The sequence below is a fragment of the Bos taurus genome, chromosome 3 (assembly GCF_002263795.3).
Source record: "Bos taurus isolate L1 Dominette 01449 registration number 42190680 breed Hereford chromosome 3, ARS-UCD2.0, whole genome shotgun sequence".
Classification (NCBI taxonomy): domain Eukaryota; kingdom Metazoa; phylum Chordata; class Mammalia; order Artiodactyla; family Bovidae; genus Bos; species Bos taurus.
In genome coordinates this window covers 8,270,820-8,290,661 of record NC_037330.1, presented here as the reverse complement: position 1 = coordinate 8,290,661, position 19,842 = coordinate 8,270,820, and the positions used below count along the sequence as shown (strand labels likewise).

At 51.7% G+C, this 19,842-nt stretch overlaps 4 protein-coding genes across 7 annotated transcripts; 2 read left to right on the top strand and 2 right to left on the bottom strand.

Moving 5' to 3' along the window:
- Window positions 1-492: 492 nt before the first annotated feature.
- Window positions 493-3,726, top strand: FCER1G (Fc epsilon receptor Ig). 2 transcript variants are annotated; one of them, NM_174537.3, is made up of 5 exons: window positions 493-609; window positions 2,479-2,570; window positions 2,733-2,765; window positions 3,184-3,204; window positions 3,370-3,726. In NM_174537.3, exons 1-5 carry the CDS (start codon window positions 561-563, stop codon window positions 3,430-3,432), a joined length of 258 nt encoding a protein of 85 aa, NP_776962.1. In that variant the 5' UTR covers window positions 493-560; the 3' UTR covers window positions 3,433-3,726. The 2 variants fall into 2 exon arrangements, with proteins under 2 accessions (NP_776962.1, XP_015316715.1); XM_015461229.3 differs by having other exon boundaries at window positions 494-609; window positions 2,739-2,765.
- Window positions 3,727-6,537: 2,811 nt separating this feature from the next.
- Window positions 6,538-7,793, bottom strand: APOA2 (apolipoprotein A2). Its single transcript, NM_001045916.2, has 4 exons — window positions 7,761-7,793; window positions 7,533-7,608; window positions 7,141-7,273; window positions 6,538-6,772 (listed from the first exon to the last, which is right to left on the bottom strand). The coding sequence occupies exons 2-4, from the start codon at window positions 7,582-7,584 to the stop codon at window positions 6,655-6,657; spliced, it is 303 nt and encodes a 100-aa protein (NP_001039381.1). The 5' UTR covers window positions 7,585-7,608; window positions 7,761-7,793; the 3' UTR covers window positions 6,538-6,654.
- Window positions 7,794-10,368: 2,575 nt separating this feature from the next.
- Window positions 10,369-14,871, top strand: TOMM40L (translocase of outer mitochondrial membrane 40 like). Its single transcript, NM_001014853.2, has 10 exons — window positions 10,369-10,489; window positions 10,701-10,950; window positions 11,241-11,308; window positions 11,606-11,698; window positions 11,984-12,085; window positions 12,232-12,337; window positions 12,527-12,649; window positions 12,764-12,840; window positions 13,034-13,136; window positions 13,274-14,871. Exons 2-10 carry the CDS (start codon window positions 10,836-10,838, stop codon window positions 13,411-13,413), a joined length of 927 nt encoding a protein of 308 aa, NP_001014853.2. The 5' UTR covers window positions 10,369-10,489; window positions 10,701-10,835; the 3' UTR covers window positions 13,414-14,871.
- On the bottom strand, window positions 13,992-18,921 carry NR1I3 (nuclear receptor subfamily 1 group I member 3). 3 transcript variants are annotated; one of them, XM_010802741.4, is made up of 9 exons: window positions 18,726-18,921; window positions 18,431-18,570; window positions 17,763-17,893; window positions 16,452-16,621; window positions 15,882-16,021; window positions 15,514-15,659; window positions 15,302-15,418; window positions 15,014-15,119; window positions 13,992-14,260 (listed from the first exon to the last, which is right to left on the bottom strand). In XM_010802741.4, the coding sequence occupies exons 2-9, from the start codon at window positions 18,535-18,537 to the stop codon at window positions 14,131-14,133; spliced, it is 1,047 nt and encodes a 348-aa protein (XP_010801043.1). In that variant the 5' UTR covers window positions 18,538-18,570; window positions 18,726-18,921; the 3' UTR covers window positions 13,992-14,130. The 3 variants fall into 3 exon arrangements, with proteins under 3 accessions (XP_010801043.1, XP_059738088.1, NP_001073236.1); NM_001079768.2 differs by having other exon boundaries at window positions 13,998-14,260; window positions 18,862-18,909; XM_059882105.1 differs by lacking the exon at window positions 18,726-18,921 and having other exon boundaries at window positions 18,431-18,719.
- Between the last annotated feature and the right edge of the window lie 921 nt (window positions 18,922-19,842).

Here is a 19,842-nt window from a genome sequence, read left to right as displayed (position 1 = left end):
ACTTCTCTGTTAGACTCAGTCCTTGGCAGTTTTTCCTGTTCATCTCCACCCCCGTTTCTGACTCTTGTTCCACTTCTCCATTCCCCGTTTCCTCTTTTCCCCTCACTTGCCCCGCCTTGCCCAAACCTTGCTGCCCACACTAATTGATAAACTCCTCAAGTCAAGCCTGGGTACAGAGTTCCAGATGGGAGAGAAGGGTTATCATGGGGTCTTAGAGAATCTTGAGGGGCAGTTTATCACCATTCTGTCTCTGGACAGGGCTGGATAGCCTTTCTTAGATAGCCTTTCCCAAGCACAGGCGTCCCCTCTTTCCATGGTGACAGGGGCTTGGTCACTGAAGGACGGAGGCACGAGAGTTCAGATCTCCTAGCTCCCTTCCTTAGTTGGCCCTTCCGGGAGCTGCTCGTTTTCTCTTGCAGGAAGGGGAAGGGGCCAGAGCTCGGAGGAAGGCGTGGCAGGAAGGGGGGAACTCTGTGGTCAGGGAGCTGCTCACAGCACAGCTGCGCAGTGCCGGCAGAGCCTCAGATCCCCAGCTCTCAGCCCCTCAGCCCCTGGCCAGGATGATCCCAGCAGTGGTCCTGCTCTTACTCCTTTTGGTTGAACAAGCAGGTGAGAGGGTTTGATGAGGGACGGGGAGCTGGGCTCCAGGGTGGGAACCGAGGGCATGTGTCTGAGGGACAAGGCGGGAACAGACGGAGGGAGGCTGGCATGGGGCAGGTGGACACAGAGACCCTGAGGCTGGTCCCATCCCATCCCCATCAGGGCACAGGAATTGTTCCCTCTTGTCCCCTTCTTATTTTTTCAGGGCTAATACACCATAAGGCTTCAGTTTGGCAGAGGAGTGGTTCTATGATGTGAAAAGCTGGTCCGGGGGAAAGCTTCCATTTCCCATGATGAGCGTTTTCTGTGGGGTGCATTTGGTCTTGTCCATTGGGAACTGATCTCTAGCTGGTTAAATAACAATTATAAAGCCCCCTTTAGGAAGGCAGGGGGCTGTCCTTGTGTTTAGGGGTGAGGCAAGGATAGTTAAACACAATTGCTGCCTCTAAGGGGTTTTCAGTAAGGCACAGCTGAAATGAGGGCAGGCAGCACACGATGCTCAGGTCTAGAGAGTTGGGAGCATCAGCTGAGAAATACTGAGGCAGAAAAGGAAGGTCTCTGTAGTTCTGAGGTTCCATCATTCTCTGACCTCTTCTTGCTCTCTTGGAGTTGTCTGTTTTTTTAAGACAGGATGGTCACAGCTGGGGTTCGGGGAGGAAGAGGTTAGTGAAACTTAAAGGGAAGTGGGGAAATTAAAAAAGATGGAGTGGAAAAAAAAAAAAAAAGATGGAGTGGGATGGACTTCAACCAGCCCAGCTGTGAAGGTGGAGGGAAGGTCTAAGTGAGGGACCAGTCCGCTGCCATAAGATGAGGCAGTAGGGCCACTGAGGCATAAAAGAGAGGGCGCAAGCTTTAAAAGTGGAAAACCTGGGTTTGAATTCAAGTTCTGTCACTTAACTCTGTGGCCCTGAAGAATTACTTTCCTTGGCCTCGGTTTCGTCATCTACAAAATGGCGATGATGTTTCCGTCGAGGGGTAGTTTTGAGATTTATGCAACACTGTGTGTGAAAGAATGTCACACCATAAAGCGCACTTAACCGGCATATCACATGCTCACGAGCTCTTCTGATAGGGGCCGGAGCTGATAGAGGCTGGAGCTCAGACGTTATTTGATTTTTTTCATTGCACAAAACTTCCTCTCTCGGTGGCCGAGAGTGAGTAACAGGGCAGAGTACCCGGAGCCGGAATCCATACTGCTCGTAGTCGTCCCCTTGAGCCTGGGCCGAGACGCTCACTCAACCTTGTGTGTAGAGCCGTCGGTGTCCATAAGGCCAAGGAAAGCAGGCACCTTGTTTTTATGTATTTAAGTGTCTCAGGATGAGGGTGGCGAGGGGGGAAAGCAGTGTGGCTGAGGCTAGATGACCAATAATAGAGTGATTGCCTTCCCTCCCTTCCTCAGCTCACATCCTTCCTGTCCAGCCCTCAGCCACAGGTCACAGGACTTAGCAAAGACACCCCTGTGGTTTCTTTGCTGAAATTTGTCACTGCCTCCCCTCACTTTACCCCTCTGGGCTGAGGTTTTCAGCCCAGTGAACACAAATGGGTCCCTTGAGGGCTATGAAGTGCTCAGTGGTGCCTGAGGAACCCACAGTGCTAAAAAGTTGGTTGGGGGCTAAAAGGGGAAGGCTCTCAACTCTCAGAGACTATAAGTTGCATCACAATGAACCCCTTCACACTCCTGTCCTACCCCTACCCTAGGGTGAGGGAGAAAACTGAGAGGTAAGAGAAACAGGAATCCAGAGAGGAAGATGAAGTTGCTTCCCCTGGAGGGTGCTCCTTCAGGCCCCATCCGACCTCCCAGAGCCCTTCCCTTCTCTCCTCTGAGCACCAGATCTCCCCCGCTGCCCCTGACCTGATGCGTGCGCTCTCTGCCTTCAGCGGCCCTGGGAGAGCCTCAGCTCTGCTATATCCTGGATGCCATCCTGTTTCTGTATGGCATTGTCCTCACCCTGCTCTACTGCCGACTCAAGGTAAGGCAGGGGCAGGGTGGGCTGAGGGCTGGAAGGAGAAGTGGGAGGTTGGTGGCAGCATGGCTTCAAGGCAAGGGGGAAAGGGGGTTTGAAGTTCCCCCATGAAGTCTGGAGGGGGAGCTGGGCCAACTAACTTCACCTTTGCTAATGACTTTCCTCCAGTTGCAGGTGCGAAAGGCAGCTACAGCCAGTGAGGTATGAACCCACCCTCAAAGGGGTGTCAACAATTTTTCAGACTCAGCCCTTCTAGGGTTTTAGCCTTGGGGTCTGTGGTCTCTGGGGCGGGGCATGGGACTCAGGTGCTGATCTGTTTAGCCTCAGAGACCCCCTCCCACCTCATCCTACGCACCCTGCCAGCTAGCCAAGTCACAAGTAAAATATTCAGCAGGCAACGAGGAAGAGTCAAGTGTAGACTGACAATGAGTACATGAGAGAGTTGAATGTTGTGTATGTATGTGTGTTGGTAGTGTTATGGGCAAATGTGCGTTCATGCCCCAGAGTGGCCTGAGGGAACCAGTCACCTCTGGCCAAATACCTCCCTGGGAGGGCAAGATGTTGAGGGGTCCTGTGGGACATGTTGGTCTCTAATGCTTTGCCCCTTTTGCCTCTACAGAAATCAGATGGCATTTACACGGTAAGTGAACCTGCCTCCCCCCACCACCTGGACTCCCTGTCCAGGAAGTCAGCAGAGGAGGGTGGGCTTTTGAGTGACCTTTGGAAGGGGTGGAGCCTGCGGGGGTGGCTAGGAAGCCCAGTGATGGGCTCAAGCTCCTGACTGTCCTTTGACCTCTATCTCCAGGGCCTGAGCACCCGGACCCAGGAGACTTATGAGACCCTGAAGCATGAGAAACCACCACAATAGCTTTAGAACAGATGCCCTTTGTCACTTCCTTCAAACGCTCTCCTCCCAGCCCTTGTGGTTGGCATCACATACGCCTCCCCACCATAAATGCCAGTTGACCCTACCCCTGTAATGACCTTCTGCCCCTCATTAATAATCACCAGTGATTCCTCCTCGTCAAAGACCTCAGATGCTCTTCACTGATGTCTATATTCTAGTCTCACCCCTCTGTGCCACCCTTCCCCTCTCCCCCACCCCCAGGTCCTACTAAACAGTGGGAAGGGACTAACATCAATAAAGACACCATAGACTGGACTCCATTCATTCATTCATTTAAGATTTATTCAGCCTCTACTAGCCTAGGCTGGATACTGAAGATACCATTTCGAGTAAGGCAAACTCGGTTCCTGACCTGCCAGAGCTCGTAGTCTAATAGACTTCAGGGTTGTTTTACTTGATTGAGGGATGAATGCTGACTGTGACTGGGGGAATGAAGAAACTCCTGACCCCCAGGTTCTCTAACATGGAGCTGGAGCAAGGAGTAATGTGTTGGGAGTCTAGGCACATTCAGAACAGTCAAACCCAGGAAATGACTTTCTCACCCAGCATGGCCCTCCATGCCTGACAACGGGAACAAGGTTGGATTGCAGGCAAGCCTGGCTGTCCAACCCCCGATAGTCACCAATCCAGATCAGAGTGGGCTACAGGGAGCAGGGTAAGCACATCTCATAATACACATGCATATGGGCATTAGCAGAGCTGGAAAGCCAAACGTGCAGAAGGGATGGTGTGACAAACGCGTGTGAGACTCCCAATGGAGGGTTTAATGGAAGATGTTTTCTGTGGATTCTGGGGTAAGACGGACCTCAGGGGGCCAGGTTGGAGGTGGAGGAGGGTAAGGCAAAGGGGAGGGCTTCCTAGGTGGCACGGTGGTAAAGAATCCACCTGCTAAAGCAGGAGGCACAGGGATCTGGATTTGATCTCTGGCCCAGGAAGATGCCTTGGGGGAGGAGATGACAACGCACTCAAGTGTTCTTGCCCGAAAAATCCCATGGACAGAGGAGCCTGGAAGGCTACAGTTCAAGGGGTCACAGAGTCGGACACAACTGAGCATGTGAGCAAATAAGGCAAAAGGGAACAAGTCGGGTCCGGGTAGGAGGCTAGCTCCTCTGAGGGCACGGGTGGGTGGTGAAGGGGTGCCCCTTGTCAGTGCCGGTCCTGTTTCAGGACTCTGTGGCAGTATCTGAGTCCCATCTGATGTCAGCCCTACCTCTGATCCCGCAGGCCTGTGCAAATGGGTCCAGGTCTCCAGGCTTACCCCCATCTCCCCCTACCTCCACCCCATGCTGGGCAGCACTTTGCACTGCATGGTGACTGACACTTTTCAGTGTTTCCAGCTTGTACCATTTGATCCACTCTTTAGCCCTGTGAGGAAATTCAAGCTCTTTGAAGTTAATTAACCTGTCCAAGGTCATCTTGCAAGTGAGGGACAGATCTCTGTCCCTGCATGTTTTACCACATGTTGGGGGGTGGGGGGGAAACGATACTGAGAAAGAAAGGGGAAGAAAGTAATTTTGAGTGGTAAGGGGCTAGAAGGCCAGACTGAAGAGGCTGATTAATATACAGAAGAGGGGGACAGGGATAGAGTGGGAGTTTGGGATGGAGATATGCACACTGCTATATTTAAAATAGATAACCAACAAGGACCTACTGTACAGTACAGAGAACTCTGTTCAATCTCTGTAATAACCTCAGTGGGAAAAGAATTTGGAAAAGAACAGATACATGAAATATGTATAACACAATTACCCTGCTATGTGCTTGAAACACCACATTGGTAATCAACTATACTCCAATATAAAATAAAAGTCTTAGAAAGTATATAGAAGAAATTGGAGCCATTTCTGATGTCTTGGGAAAGGTGGTTTCAGATGAGATATGAAGAATGAGTTAGGGTAGGGAAGTAAATATTTTAAAGATAAAGTATAAACAAGCTTTTATTGGAAATGCCCATTTTCCCATTTGCGGATTGTGAATCTCCTGCATCAGGCCAGCCTGACTTCCATTCCATTTTGATTTAAGCCAGCTTATCTCAGCTACCAGAATTTCTCGAGTCCTACATGTCCACCAAGTTGGAGAACTGGCAGGCCTTTAACTGGCTATCACGTCTGCTAGCTCTAGGCTCTAAGATAGCCACGAGAATTTAGGCCAGTTCTATGAACAGCACCCAGATAATGGTAAGGGAGGGGCTTTCCTGGTGGCTCAGACAGTAAAGAATCTGCAGTGCAGGAGATCTGGGTTTGGAGAAGGGAAAGGCTACCCACTCTAGTATTCTTGCCTGGAGAACCCTATGAACAGAGGAGCCTGGTGGGCTACAGTCCATGGGGTCACAAACAGTTGAACATGACTGAGTGATTAACACTTTCACTTTCAATAGTGGGGGAGATACTTGGAATGAGTGTTCTGCAGACAGGGGTCTAAGTGAGAGGTTTTAAATGGAAGGATTAGAGCACCTCTAGGGAAAGCTTCCCTGGTGGCTCAGCTGGTAAAGAATCTGCCTGTAATGCAGAAGACCTTGGTTCCAATCCCTGGGTAGAGAAGATCCCCTGGAGAAGAAAATGGCTACCCACTCCAGTATTCTGGCCTGGAGAATTAAAGATTTGCACACGACTGAGGGACTTGCACTTTCTTTTCAGGGGAGAAGCACAGTGTCCCCTGGCTCAGAATGGAGGGGAGGGGCCTTGGGTGACACCTCTGGGCTCATTTGGGGAAGCTTTCTCCTCTTCATAGTGTGGTAGAGGAAATTCTGAGGGGTGCTTTCATTTCCCATGACCTCTAGGAGTCTAGGGATTCAGATAATGAATCTTTCGCGCCTTTCAAGGTACCATGTCCAAGGCAAAGTCTCTATGTCGTTCCCAGGCCTGTGAAAAGATTCCTTGGGTTTGGAGAAGAGTCACCAGCACCTCCCAGCCTGTCATTTCCATCACTGGTCTCGTCAACCCTTTCTCCACCCCTTCACACCAAAATCCCTTTCCTGTTAGAAGCAGATTTCTCTTTGTTCTTAGTCCTACTCTTCCCCCGCGACCCTTATTTCTCCTGGTTCCCCAAACACAGCAGGCTCACAACTTAACTCCTGCAAAGTTTATTGTAGAAAACAAGGAGTGGGCAGGGAGAGGCACCTCAGGCCTGGCCAGCGGGTGTGCCAGGGGCGAGCGAGGGGTGGGAGGCCCGTATCTGCACACCTCAGCGGGTGGCAGGCTGCTTTTTGGGGTCTATAAAACTGCTCAAGAAGTTAAGCAGGTCAGTCCCAGCCTTCTTGAAGAAGGGCGTCAGTTCCTCCTGCGTCTTCTCAAAGTAGGCCCTGGCAACGTGAGGGGTTAGAAGTGAGGGTGAGGGACGGGTACTGGCCTTCTTGTGGTGGGAGGTGAGACCCGAGGCCCCAAACCCTAGTGCCTGGTCTGTCCTGGCAGACAGACAGGAGGGGAGACAAGCTCTCAACCGGGCAGAGGAACAGACCATAGAGAGAGAAATTCGAAGCCCAGTTCCTGCTGCCCCTCCCTGTTGAAGAGGTCTGAGGGATGTGTAGGATGATAATGGCATTTCCTCTACAATTAAACCTCATCCTCCCTAGCCCCCCACCCCTGAGCTCAGTGCTCTGTGGGATCTCCCAACTTCCCCTCTTGCTCTCCACAGCCCCCTGGTCACTGAACTCCCTTTGCTGAGACTTACTTGGCTTGGGTTTGAAGCTCTGAGCCCTTGGCCTTCTCCACAAGGTCCTTGCCATAGTCGGCCACAGTCTGGAAGTACTGAGAGACCAGGCTCTGCAGATTCGACTCCTCGGCTTGTCTCCGAACCAGAGCCCCTGTACATACACAGAAACACACACACGCTCTCTCAGTTGAGTCCCCAACAACGAGTCCCACATCTCTGCCAGGATTCAGCCTCAGCTCTCAGCCCTCTCCCTGAACAGGTATCCAACTCCAGGTCTTTGGATGGGTTTTCTGGGCTTTAGAGAGGGGATGATTTTCCTCTTCAGCTCTCTGGTTGCCAGACCTGGGCATAGCAGCACAGACAGCGGGGCACCTTCTCCTCCTTGGGACCCCTCTTCAGCTCACACCCACCTTCAAGGCCACAGATGGTCAGGAGCAGCACAGTCAATGCAAGCAGCTTCATGGTGTTAACGGCAGGGAAAGTGGCCTGCGAACAGTTGGGGGCAGGGGAGGTCACTGACGCTGCATGGGCTTCCCCGTTCCCCTGCGGCCCGCTCCCTCCACGTCCCCTCCAACTTGGCTCCCTTGTTCTGCCTGAAGTCTGTGGACGCGCCCTCGCCTCTCAATCTCTTACTGTACCTGGTCAGGGATGCTGTGTCTGTGTCTGTGTGTGGCCTGGCTGAGGAGGAAGGGGCTATATATCTCTGTGCTTCCCCACTCCACCCCATCAGGTGATAAGGACTTTGGAGGAGTCCAGTGGGGCAGGAACTATGCTGGAGTAAACAAGTTAGAGAAGTGGGGGGAGGAGAGGCCAGCATATAGGAGATGCCTGGTGATGGGGTTGGAGGCAGGGACTTAATGGATGCCAAGGGGATACATTTTAGTCCTATTCAAGATTCATTCCTTTGGGGCCTGGGACCAGTAGTCCTTGGATCTGAATCCTTCAGTAAGCAGGATTTCTAGGGTTTTCTTCTCTTTTTTCCTGGAAAACTTTGATGTATCAGATCTAACGACCTCAGCCCTTGGTATCTTTGTACCATTATGGGTAAATTGCATCTCCCAACCCTACCCCCATTCACTGAAACTTGACAGAGAGGTATTGGGGGACAGAAAAAAGGCGATAAAATCAGGGACAGGGGTGAGGGGAATGCAGGTTAGGAGAATAAGGATTAGGGCCAGAGGCCAGGTGTGATTGACTCTGTACTCTTTTGAGTTAATGTGTAATGAATGAGATGGGGGAGAAAACACTAGAACCAGAATGACCTTCCTGAGTGCAGATCAGCAAGCAAGCCCACCCCCAGTAAAACAAATTCAGAGAGCAGCTGCTGCCCACGCCACACCCCCTCCCGCCACCCCACCCCCCCATCATTGGCATGCTCTGGCAGGATAAAGGTTGAAGGTCTCTGGGCATTCGATTCTCTTATCAGGTCCAGGCAGTGGTCAGCCAATACAAGTCAGCAGGGGCCATAACATCCCTCCAACCAAGGTCCTGGCCCTTGTCCCTGTCCTGATTGTGAGGGAGGACAGAGATGCATTTCCCGGGCCCAAGGCCTTTGGGTGAAATCAGCTAAATAGAGATCACAAGTACTTGTATCTTTCATCCTTTGACCTCTTCCTGAGAGATGGGAGTGGTGATGTGAGCGCTAGTAGGGGAGGCGACTAGAGCCTAAGAAATTTTATTCTATCTTCAACTATTCCCCTGTGGAGCACTTAGTGCTTGAAAGGGAGCTCCACTGATTTGTCCCTGGCTTTGGAGTGGAGCGCATTTGAGGGCAGGAGCCTATATTTCTCAATTTTATTTGCCAACTCTGCCTAGGGAATCTTTTCACTTTCTTTCTTTCCTAGCAAACCAGGGAAGGAAGAATCAACTTCAGAGGTCAGGTGTTTCAGGGACTACTTCTGCTGGAACTCAGGTTGCAGCCCCTGCTCCTCTACCCCAAGCTCTCACATCCATTCCCTTTCTACAGAGAGGACTCTTGGGTGAACTTTAAAAGGTTTGGACCTCCAGGAGGGAGGGTGGGTCCCTTTTCCTACGGAGAGCTGTACCTATGAGTGGAATTCATTTGAGGGTGTATCACTGCAGATGGTGACTGCAGCCATGAAATTAAAAGACGCTTACTCCTTGAAAGGAAAGTTATGACCAACCTAGATAGCATATCCAAAAGCAGAGACATTACTTTGCCAACAAAGGTCTGTCTAGTCAAGGCTATGGTTTTTCCTGTGGTCATGTACAGATGTGAGAGTTGGACTGTGAAGAAGGCTGAGCGCCGAAGAATTGATGCTTTTGAACTGTGGTGTTGGAGAAGACTCTTGAGAGTCCCTTGGACAGCAGGGAGATCCAACCACTCCATTCTGAAGGAGATCAGCCCTGGGATTTCTTTGGAGAGAATGTTGCTGAAGCTGGAACTCCAGTACTTTGGCCACCTCATGCGAAGAGTTGACTCATTGGAAAAGACTCTGATGCTGGGAGGGATTGGGGGGCAGGAGGAGAAGGGGAGGACAGAGGATGAGATGGCTGGATGGCATCACTGACTCGATGGATGTGAGTCTGAGTGAACTCTGGGAGTTTGTGATGGACAGGGAGGCCTGGCGTGCTGCGATTCATGGGGTCGCAAAGAGTCGGACACAACTGAGCGACTGAACTGAACTGAACTGTGTACTGTGAAGGACTGCGAAGAGGAGTCCCCAGGGGTTCGTATGGGTCTGGGTTGGGGCGGGGCCCCTAGGTGAGATATGAATCAGTGTTCGAAAGAAGTAGTCAGTCTTCCCTGGGCCACCTTTCACAGGCTATATGTCTCCAGGCTACACAGTGGAGGGAACTTCAGTGACTCAGGCCCCAAGATGCTCCCTCTAGTGTCTTGTTAGCTAGAAGGTTTTTCCCGACCTTGGAGAGGCAGGGCAATCTAACGCCATCTATTTGAGTAGATTGCCTGGAGAATCCCAGGGACAGGGGAGCCTGGTGGGCTGCCGTCTATGGGGTTGCACAGAGTCGGACACGACTGAAGCAACTTAGCAGCAGCAGCAAGGACCTAACCAATCAAGTACCGCCTGTCCCTGCAGTGCCGGAGTTGGAGCTCTCTGGAAGTAAGGTCGGCCACTCCTTTGCGTTTTCCTCTCCTATTGGCCAATGCTCGGCAGCCAAGCAGCCTTTTCCTTTTTTTTTTTTTTTTTTTAATCCATTGGGCGGAGCCCAATCAAGGAGGGTTGGGTCTCTGAAATCTTTTTTTCGCCCGGTTCCAAGATGGCGTCCATGACCACGCTGGGGGTGTAGCGTGAAGCCGCAGTTCTGCCATCACTCAAGATGGCTGCCCCCATCAAGATGACCGGGGTGTGCCTGGGGGAAAGGGGCAGCATGATGGTCTGAGAAGGTAAGGGTTATTGCCTCATTGCAAGCCTCGCCATGTGGCCTAGGAATGAAGAGTAGGAAGACTAGGAAGCTGGGTGAAGTCTGTAGTGCAGACTAGGATTAGAGAGTGGGGGAGGTCACAAGGGTGGCAGCGGGATTAAAGATGAAAGGGGAGTGTGCCTGGGGTTCAAGCTCCCCACCGGTGCCTTCTCTCCTTATTTTTCCTGTTCCAGGTCTAGCGTCGGACTATGTGGAAGTTTCTGGGACTGGGGAGCCGGATAATGGGGGGTGGGGCCCGTGGAGGGTAGAGGGAGCAACAGCGTCCTTTCTCAGGCGAACCCCGGCCCCTCCCTGACCTCTCTACTGAAATGGGGAACACACTGGGCCTGGCACCTATGGGGGCTTTGCCCCGCCGGAGCCCCCGTCGAGAGGAACCTCTCCCCAACCCTGGGAGCTTTGATGAGCTGCACCGGCTATGCAAAGGTGAGAAGACACCCAAGGCATTTGAGTGTCTCAAGTTGAAGGGGCAGAGAAGGGCGGGGTCTTGAGTGCTGGGTGTCCAGCGATGGGAGCAGAAAAGGGGAGATCACAGTTGGGGCATGCAGCCTCAGGGAGGATCAGGCGCCCCCATGGAGTGGAGCATTTCCTGTTGCAGGACTTGAGAGGAGGTCAGTTCCTCCAAAGCACTTCTGTGGGATTGAAAGGGGAGACGACTTCGTGGGGTGGGATTCCTTGTCTGCTTATTCCTTCCCTTCCCCCTCCCCTCCCTTCAGATGTATTCCCAGCACAGATGGAGGGAGTGAAGCTCGTTGTCAACAAGGTTCTGAGCAGCCATTTCCAGGTGCCCCCACTTCTCTGGCCCCTCCTTACTATTCCTCCCTGCCTGTCCCTGGATCTTTTCCTTTCCTTTCGTGCTCCCCCCTTAGCCAGGCTAAATGGGACAAAAGAGGAGGGATATGGGGCCCTTTCGACTTCCTTTGCCTGTGGGACTTGTTGCTTTTAATCTGGCGACCCTCTGTATAAGTTGGAATGTTTGGGTTTCTTAAAAGACCTGCTGGATGGGGAATAGATGAAGGTAGGATGGGGGATTGAAATGGAGCAGGAATGCCGTCTTCTCCATGGATTTCTCTTTCCTCAGGTGGCCCACACTGTGCACATGAGTGCTCTGGGTTTGCCAGGCTATCATCTTCATGCGGCCTATGCAGGGGACTGGCAACTTAGTCCCACTGAGGTGAGGGCTCCACTGACCTGGGTTATCTCCCCCAAAGGCCAGTTGGGACTCAGGTGTAGAGGAGGAAGAAATGTGTTTGTTATGGGGAAGAATGGGCAGGGTATGTCCTCTGCATTTCTTTTGAATGGGAGAAGGTGGGGAAACCTATCTGTGTGATGGGTTGAGAGTTTGTCTTTGTGATTCCACTAGGGGGTGCTGCGTACTGTTAAAGAAATCCTACGTTTGGACTGGGGCCGAGAGGTGCCCCTCTGCTCGGTGTTACTGACTGTGGACACTCTTCAACAGGTGTTCCCCACTGTGGTGGGAGATATGGACAGCGGTGGCAGCCTCAACGCCCAGGTCCTGCTCCTCTTGGCGGAGCGGCTCCGAGCCAAGGCTGTCTTTCAGGTGACCGGGGTTCCCACCTTCATCCACTGAGGCATTTCCTCTTTCTCCTCCTCGAGTGTTCTGCCCTGGTGGCTGAGGGACAGCAGTAGAGGCAGCAGTGATTGTAAGGAGAGCGGGAGCTTTTACTTCTTGCCCTCCCTATCTAGACGCAGCAGGCCAAGTTCCTGACCTGGCAGTTCGATGGCGAGTATCGGGGGGATGACTACACAGCCACTCTAACCCTAGGAAATCCGGACCTCATTGGGGAATCAGGTGAGGAATGGGTGCAGGGTTCTTTTGGTCTTGGCCACCCACCTGCCCATGTTGACTATGCCTCTGCATGTCTGTACAGTTCAGGGATTAGAGAAAAAACTTTGGGGGCAGGCTGGGGTGGGAGCCATTGGGAATGAGAGAGCAGGCCTATCTCTATGACTGACTCCAGGTCTCCCCACTCCCCTGCAGTGATCGTGGTCGCTCACTTCCTGCAGAGCCTCACTCATCGACTGGTGCTGGGAGGAGAGCTAGTTTATCACCGGCGGCCGGGCGAAGAGGGGGCCATCCTGACACTGGCTGGGAAGTACTCGGGTATGGGGTGAGGAAGAATAGTGAGGGGGAGGGCAATTCTGGCCTTGGCTGGAGATGCTGGCCTGTGTTCTACTGCAGTAACGCTCTTTGTCTCTTGTACTTTGGTTTTCACAGCTGTACACTGGGTAGCTACGTTGAATGTGGGATCAGGTGGGGCCCATGCAAGTTATTACCACAGGGCAAATGAACAGGTGAGTCTACTGACCCCATGCCCTTCCCCCAGCAGGCCCCTGCGGACCCCCGCAGGCGCTGCTGACCTGCTGATTTTCCTGCCCACACTACGTATACATTTCACGCGTGCCTTCATTCTGCCGGTCCCCTGTCAGGACTCCTCTTGTCTTCACTGAGACAGATCCGTCTCCCATCATCGCCCTCCATTCTCAGGTTCAGGTTGGAGTGGAGTTTGAAGCAAACACAAGGCTACAAGACACAACCTTCTCCTTTGGTTACCACCTGACTCTGCCCCAGGCCAACATGGTATTTAGAGGTGAGAACTGTTCAGATGATATTCTGAGGTGCTGAGGGATTGGGGCAGGCAGTGGGAGGGAAGTGCTACCTTGAATCCGCTGACCCCTTTCTCCAAGCCCTGTTAAATAGCATAGTGCGTATTCTCTTCCCCAACAGGCTTGGTGGATAGTAACTGGTGTGTGGGTGCTGTGCTGGAGAAGAAGATGCCCCCCCTGCCTGTCACCCTCGCCCTCGGAGCCTTCCTTAATCACTGGCGCAACAGATTCCACTGTGGCTTTAGCATCACTGTGGGCTGAGGTCATCCCAGAGCCAGCCCACACAACAGCTGGAGCCTCTGAGTTAGGTGTCCTGGGGCCAGAGCCCTCTCCAGAGCCCACCTTGCTGGGTGACCTCTGGGTCCTAAGAGCAGAGTGGGGACAGGACCACAACCTCCTCAGAACTGGAGCTGCCACGGGGCAGCTGCTGAGGCAGTGGTTGAGTCTCCCACCTCTGCCATCAGTCCAGTACCATCTTCCCATGCTCTTATGGCTCTGGACTAGAGGAGAAGAATTAAGGGGTATGTCTGGCTGAATTTTCTCTCCTCACTACCACCTCCTTTATTTCTCTGTGGATTAAAGCTCCTAGCCTCTTTCTTTTCAGAGCAGAAAAATCTGCATGGGATTCACTCCCCATCCTGTGTTCCATCCCAGAGTTTCCCAAACTGGGAAAAGAAGGGCTGAAGGGCTCAATCTTTGACCTCAGAAAGTGGGGCCCACCTGTTCCCGGAAGGAGCTTCTTTACCTCTTAGCTCTGAGGCTTCCTCCTTCCGCATCTTCTGTGCTTCCAGAAAACAACTTTGTCCCCACAGCCACCCCTCACTCTCCCTATTACTGCATGAAGAGGCAGTTACTGCTTTAATCTTTCTTTGCAACCAATGGGCTCCCTGTTTACTGTCTCCAACCTCTGGCCCCAGGATTCTCCCCTTTCCAGTCCAACGTGTCCAGGTGGGGCTGAGGAAGGAGGTAGATTGGGCCTCAGCTGCAGATCTCCTGGAGCAGTGGCATCATGGTGGACAGTCCCTGGATGTTCTGGATTTGGTACCAAAATGCATCGTGAATACTTCGGAGATCAGCCAACAGGCCCAGCAGCTTTGCATATAGAAACCTTTGTGGTCACCAGGGAAAGAGGAGAGAAATAAGGCAGCTAAGAGTCTTGTCCTGAGGCCCTGACCCCCTGAATTGCCTCTCAGTGAAGCTAGGTCTGAACACCAAGTTCCAAAGGGGCCTCTGTGTGACACTGACTTCTCTCACCATGCTGTTTGTCTTGAACCCAGAGCCCAAAGGGCCAAGTGACAGATCTTCAGCTGTGTGGATCTGCCTTGTAGAGCAGATTCTAGAAGGTGGGTGTGTTCTATGGTATTATAACCCTCTTCTGATCAAACTGGCACATTGAGAAATAAGCAAAATAGAAGTGGAGTGTGCCCCAGAGCCTGGTTAGCTCATGGACTGTGGAACCAGGGACTGGCTTTGGCCATGAAACTGAATGACCATAACTTCAAGGGGAACGAAAAATTAAAGGAATTGGACCAATGGAGAGGAGAGGAAGGGCCAAGAGAGTGAACAAGACTCTTGATAAGATGGCTTTAGTCTGGAGAAGTTGGCTTGGTGAGGTGATGGATGTCATCAATCTCAGGAATGCTATTACACAGAGCCTGTGAGCTACCACTTTGCATCTCTGCTGAATAAAAGATCTGGAAAAAGTGAGATGAAACAGCAGTAGGAGCAATTTGAATGCCGAAACTCTGTGAAACGGGAGGGAAGGACTAGATCCCCAGGGGCCCTGGTAAAAGTACTCATCCTGAGTTTAGTTCACGCTAACTCCTTTGGTACAGCCTCCACGTGCCCAGTCCCACCATACCGGTCCCGGGGTCGTGGCTGCTGGCCTTGGATGTAGTTCTGCAGAGTCAGCGCCATCTCCTCTTGCAACTGATCGATCTCCTCCCTGCAGGTTATTCCAGGCCGGTCTATAACATAGGGAGTGAGGAAGGATAAGATGGGAGGTTGTGGGTGGCCTGGAGAGCCAAGACTGGGATAGACCCACTCGACAGGTGTGAAGACTACAAGGCCTGGATGGATGGATTGAGGGAGCTGGGAGTTTGGGCAGAGGTGGTAGAATGAAAGCTTCTGGACTTTGGGGGATGCTCACCAGGAGAGAAGAGGGCCATTGCAGCCATGAGCACATACTCAGGCTCCTGGAGCTGTAGTTGGCGCAGTGTCCTATGGAAGCCAAAGAGGAACTCCAAAAACTCTTCCTGGAACCCCGCTGTGGGAGATACTAGGCTTAGGAGCCTGTGGGTCACCTTGCCACATTCCCTACCAAAGGGATGCATGCCCTCTGCTGCCCGAGCACCATCTCACCTTGTGCTGCATCTTCTATGGTGTAGCGAAGAGGCCCACAGAGGAAGTTTTGTGTTTGGAGACAGAAAGTGGTGTTAAGTGCAATATGACAGATTTCTATAGCTGCTCCCTTGAGAAGGGAGATCTGGTCCTCCATGGGCAGGGACCTGTGAGGAGCAGGAGACCTGCACGTTAGGCTGAACTTCAGAGAGGGAGAGGAACCCCCAGTTCTTACTGAGATGCTTAAAAGCCAAGCTGAGAATTCAAGATCCACTACTGGAAAGGGCTGAGGGATGGGTTAGTTTGGTTAGTGACTTTTTTTTGATGGAGTGGGATTATAATTTACTGGAGCAATTTCTTCCTGAAAGGCACGGGGAGGGGTCACGTACCGAAAGAGGGGCAGATCCTTGGTGAACTTGATGATTTGCTGTACCATGAAAGTGATGACATCTGCAAAATGCATGAGCAGGGGCAGTACTGGGACCAGGGCGGGCAAGCGCTGGTGATGGATGAACAGATGAGCTGGTGGCTGCAGAGATCAGAGCCTGAGTGAGAGGCTCCGGTCCTAGGGGTCTCTTTTAGGTTTCTCTAGTTTTATCTGATGGCTCAAACGGTAAAGAATCTGCCTGCAATACGGGAGACCCAGGTTCAATCCCTGTGTTGGGAAGATTCTCTGGAGGAGGAAATGGCAACCGACTCTGATATTCTTGCCTGGGAAATCCCATGGACAGAGAAGCCTGGTGGGCTACAGTCCATGGGGTCACAAAGAGTGAGACATGACTAAGCGACTAACCCAACAGTTTTATCTTGGAAGGATTCCAGGCTGAGAAGTCTGCCTTGGCTGGGGTTCTGGAGAAGTTCTGTCCTCTATCAGGGCATGGCACACAGTCCCCTCCCTCGGGCCAGCCTCCTTGGACACCCTTTTGTCTTATTTCATCTTGAATCCTATAAATGCTCACCCTGAACTGCACAAACTGGTCAAACATGGTGCCCACATGGCGAGCGTGGGCCCCCAGGAGTGTCCGGACTAGCTCTTTCTGCTCCTTACTCAGCTGCATCGATCCTTGCTGTGCCCGTCGCTGGGCCTGTCTTGCTCGCCGCAATGCCAGGGCTTCTGTCGATAGGATCACTGTGCCCGGGGAAGGGATGTGACAAAGCTATTGAGACCAGCAGAGAGCACTTCTCTCTGCCAGCCCCTGGCTTGGGACCCTTGGACACTCTGCACAGTGGACACAAGGAGGGAGGAGAGTTCCTGACATTTCCTTGGGCTCGACTGGAGTCCCAGAGGCTCCAGGTGGTAGGGGATTCCTGTAACATTTGCTCCGACCCATGGGACACTGTGGCAGAAAACAGCACTGTGGGAGGGAAAGGAAGGATGGACAATAAAGTGGGGAAAGTATTAGGAGATGATCGGCTTCTGGGGGAATATTGAAGAGGGAGGGCTTGTGATACCAAAAACATCACCTTATGTTACAATAGCTTTATAATTTCAAAGCTTCTGAGGTTAGGTCTCAGTGACTGAAATAATCCTATGGGTAGAGAGGGCAGGTGTGATTTCCATGTTTTTCAGAAACAGAGAGAGGCTGACATTCTAGTTCCAGGGCCAAGGTCACGAAATACTTATGTGATGTAGATTGGATTCAAGATTTTTTGACTTCTACAGTTTCTTTTCTACTACTCCATGATGAAAAGTAATGTGATGTCACAAAGAAAATAAGGGTCTGGTGAATACTGACTCTCCAGTTTTCAGCTGAGTGTACTTAGGCAAGCTGGTTTCTGTTAGTTTAAGTTTATTACAAGTTACATTGTCTTTTGGGGGCTGAACCTAATTACTTGGCACTGAGTTGAGTAGTTACTAAGTAACAGGCACTATACTTGAGAGATAGAGGAGAAAAAGCAAGCCATAAGAATACCTAGGAAAAGAGCATTCCAGATAGAGGGAATGGCAAGTGCAAGTGTAAGTTACGTAAGTCCCCAGGAGAGCGTACTTTGGTGTGTTTGAGAATGGCATTGCCATCAGTGTGGCTGGGATGGATTGAGCAAGGGGAAAGAGTAGGAAGTAAAATCTGAGAGGTGGATGGCAGGCATGGGACTGTGAGACCATGGACCATAAGAGAGATGAGGAGCCCTTGGAGATCTTAAGTGACATTGTCTGACTTGTTTCAAAAAGCTTACTCTGCCTTCCAGGTGGAGAATAATGCTGTGGGAACAAGGGCAAAGCATGGTCAGGGGAGGACACTGGATTCTTGGGATGGTAGGGGGCAACTCACTGTCCTTCTTCATGCCAGCATCCAAGCACTTCTGCAGCCTGCAGGCAGGGCAGTGGCGCCTCTGGGCCTTGTTGACCTCACAGCTTCCAGCGAAGGGGCACGTGAGACTGGTGCTTTTGTTGACTGTTCGCCTGTGGAGACAGACGTTGTGAGGGGCTACAGTGATACGGTCCCAAAAGAATCTATGGTGGGGATTCCCTGGTGGTCCAGGGGTTAGCACTTGGTGCTTTCACTGCCAAGGGCCCGGGTTCAATCCCTGGTTGGGGAACTAAAATCCTGAATCTATGGGGACATGGGCTAATCTGAGCTGTGTCCAGAAGTCCCTAGGGGTAGGGAGGACACAGTACATCTCAAGCATTGCCATGGGGCACAGAATCAGTCAGGAGTCTATACTTTCTATAGACTGGGCTAGTTTGGTGCTTTGCAGGTAGTGAGTACGCTTGACTCAGGGGCTGTGTCCAGAGGACACACTCTCTGCCTCCCTTTGTTCTTTTGCCATATGTTTATACAGTGTTGAGGTTGCCAGCGTGTCACATGCTAGCTATAGGATGGTTAGGTTCCAAGATGCAAGAGTGCTGTAGCCGGGCAAGCCCTAGCATGTGCCAAGGCTTAAAGGCTGTCTGGCAGGCAGTTTGGGAGGTTGTTTGTGTTGAGGAGGAGGTTCTCACCTGAAGAAACCCTTGCAGCCCTCACAAGTCAGGGCATGGAAGTGGTAGCCTGTAGCCCGGTCCCCACACACTGCGCAGTTCCTCGGCTCGTCTTCCCCACTGGCCATGGCTTCAGGTATTGGGGTGGCTGTCGCAGGCCCCTGAATTTGGGAGGGGTTAGCAGTCAGCTCTGGACCCCCCCTTGACATTCGACCCCCCTTCTGCAGAGCTTCTCCCCAAACCTACCCTGGGCCTGACCCCCTGCACTATCTGCACTTCATTGCTTTTAATCTCTGCCCACCAAGAGATTTCCTACCTGCTCCTCTTACACAGCATGTAGCCTGCAGGCCACAGAATCTGGTGTTGGGTTCTTCTCCCCAGACTCCCCCTCTGACCTGCTTTCCGCTTGATTTCAGGAGCTGTTTAGAGTGAGGGATTATGGCCCTCAGTACCTGGAAAACAAGGAACGTCTGCTGTGTGTAGCCTCCGTTGTTCTCAGTGATTACCTGGATGGGGCACAGACTCTGGACCCAGGGCAAAGACTTGGGTGGGAGGTTTTCCCGGCATGCCCTTGGTGCTGGCTGCTGGCACATGGGGAGGGACCCTGGCAGGAGGGGACCTCGTGACTCGTTAGAAACTCCTCCTTATCAGATCCATAGGGACTTTCCCGACTGCCGAGTTTCATGGTAGATCTGCAGCCTTCTCTGTATTTGGATTCTGGGACAAGCTGAGAGGATGAAGGGAGAGTGGGAGACAACAAGCTTTTTCACATGTGGTGTGTCCACAGTAAAAGAATAGGCATAACAATTGTACACTGCTCCTCTAAGGTGAGTTCTTCAAAAGAGACTGGGGCCTAATTAAGAGCTTATGTATAAAGAGCTAGAAGAGGCACCACTTCCGAAGCAGGGAGGGCTGAGAATTAAATCAGAGTGGCTTCTAGAATGTTAGAGGTATTTGGGATTGATCTGGGGACTCGTGCACCAGAGATGGCTTCATGGGAGTGTGCCTATGAAGTCACACAGGCTCTGTGCTCAGAGGGATCTTGGGCTTGTTTTAATGCTCTGCTATTTCTACTGGCTTGAAATTCTTAATGATGTTTGAAAAAGGGGCTCTGCGTTTTTGTTTTTCAGTGGGCCCTGCAAATTATGTACCTGGTCCTGTATGGAGCCAAGATGAAGGACTTCTGAGTAATAAGTTTAAGAATCAGAAGTAGGAGCCTTCACTATGGTTGTCTAGTGCTCCATAAATACTGAAGAATATTTTTGCAAGTATAAAAAGTGTGCATGTGTTCAGATGGCCAAGAGGCACTTGAAAAGATGTTCAACATCATTAATTATTAGAGAAATGCAAATCAAAACTACAGTGAGATATCACCTCATACCAGTCAGAATGGCCATCATCAAAAATTTACAAGCAATAAATGCTGGAGAGGG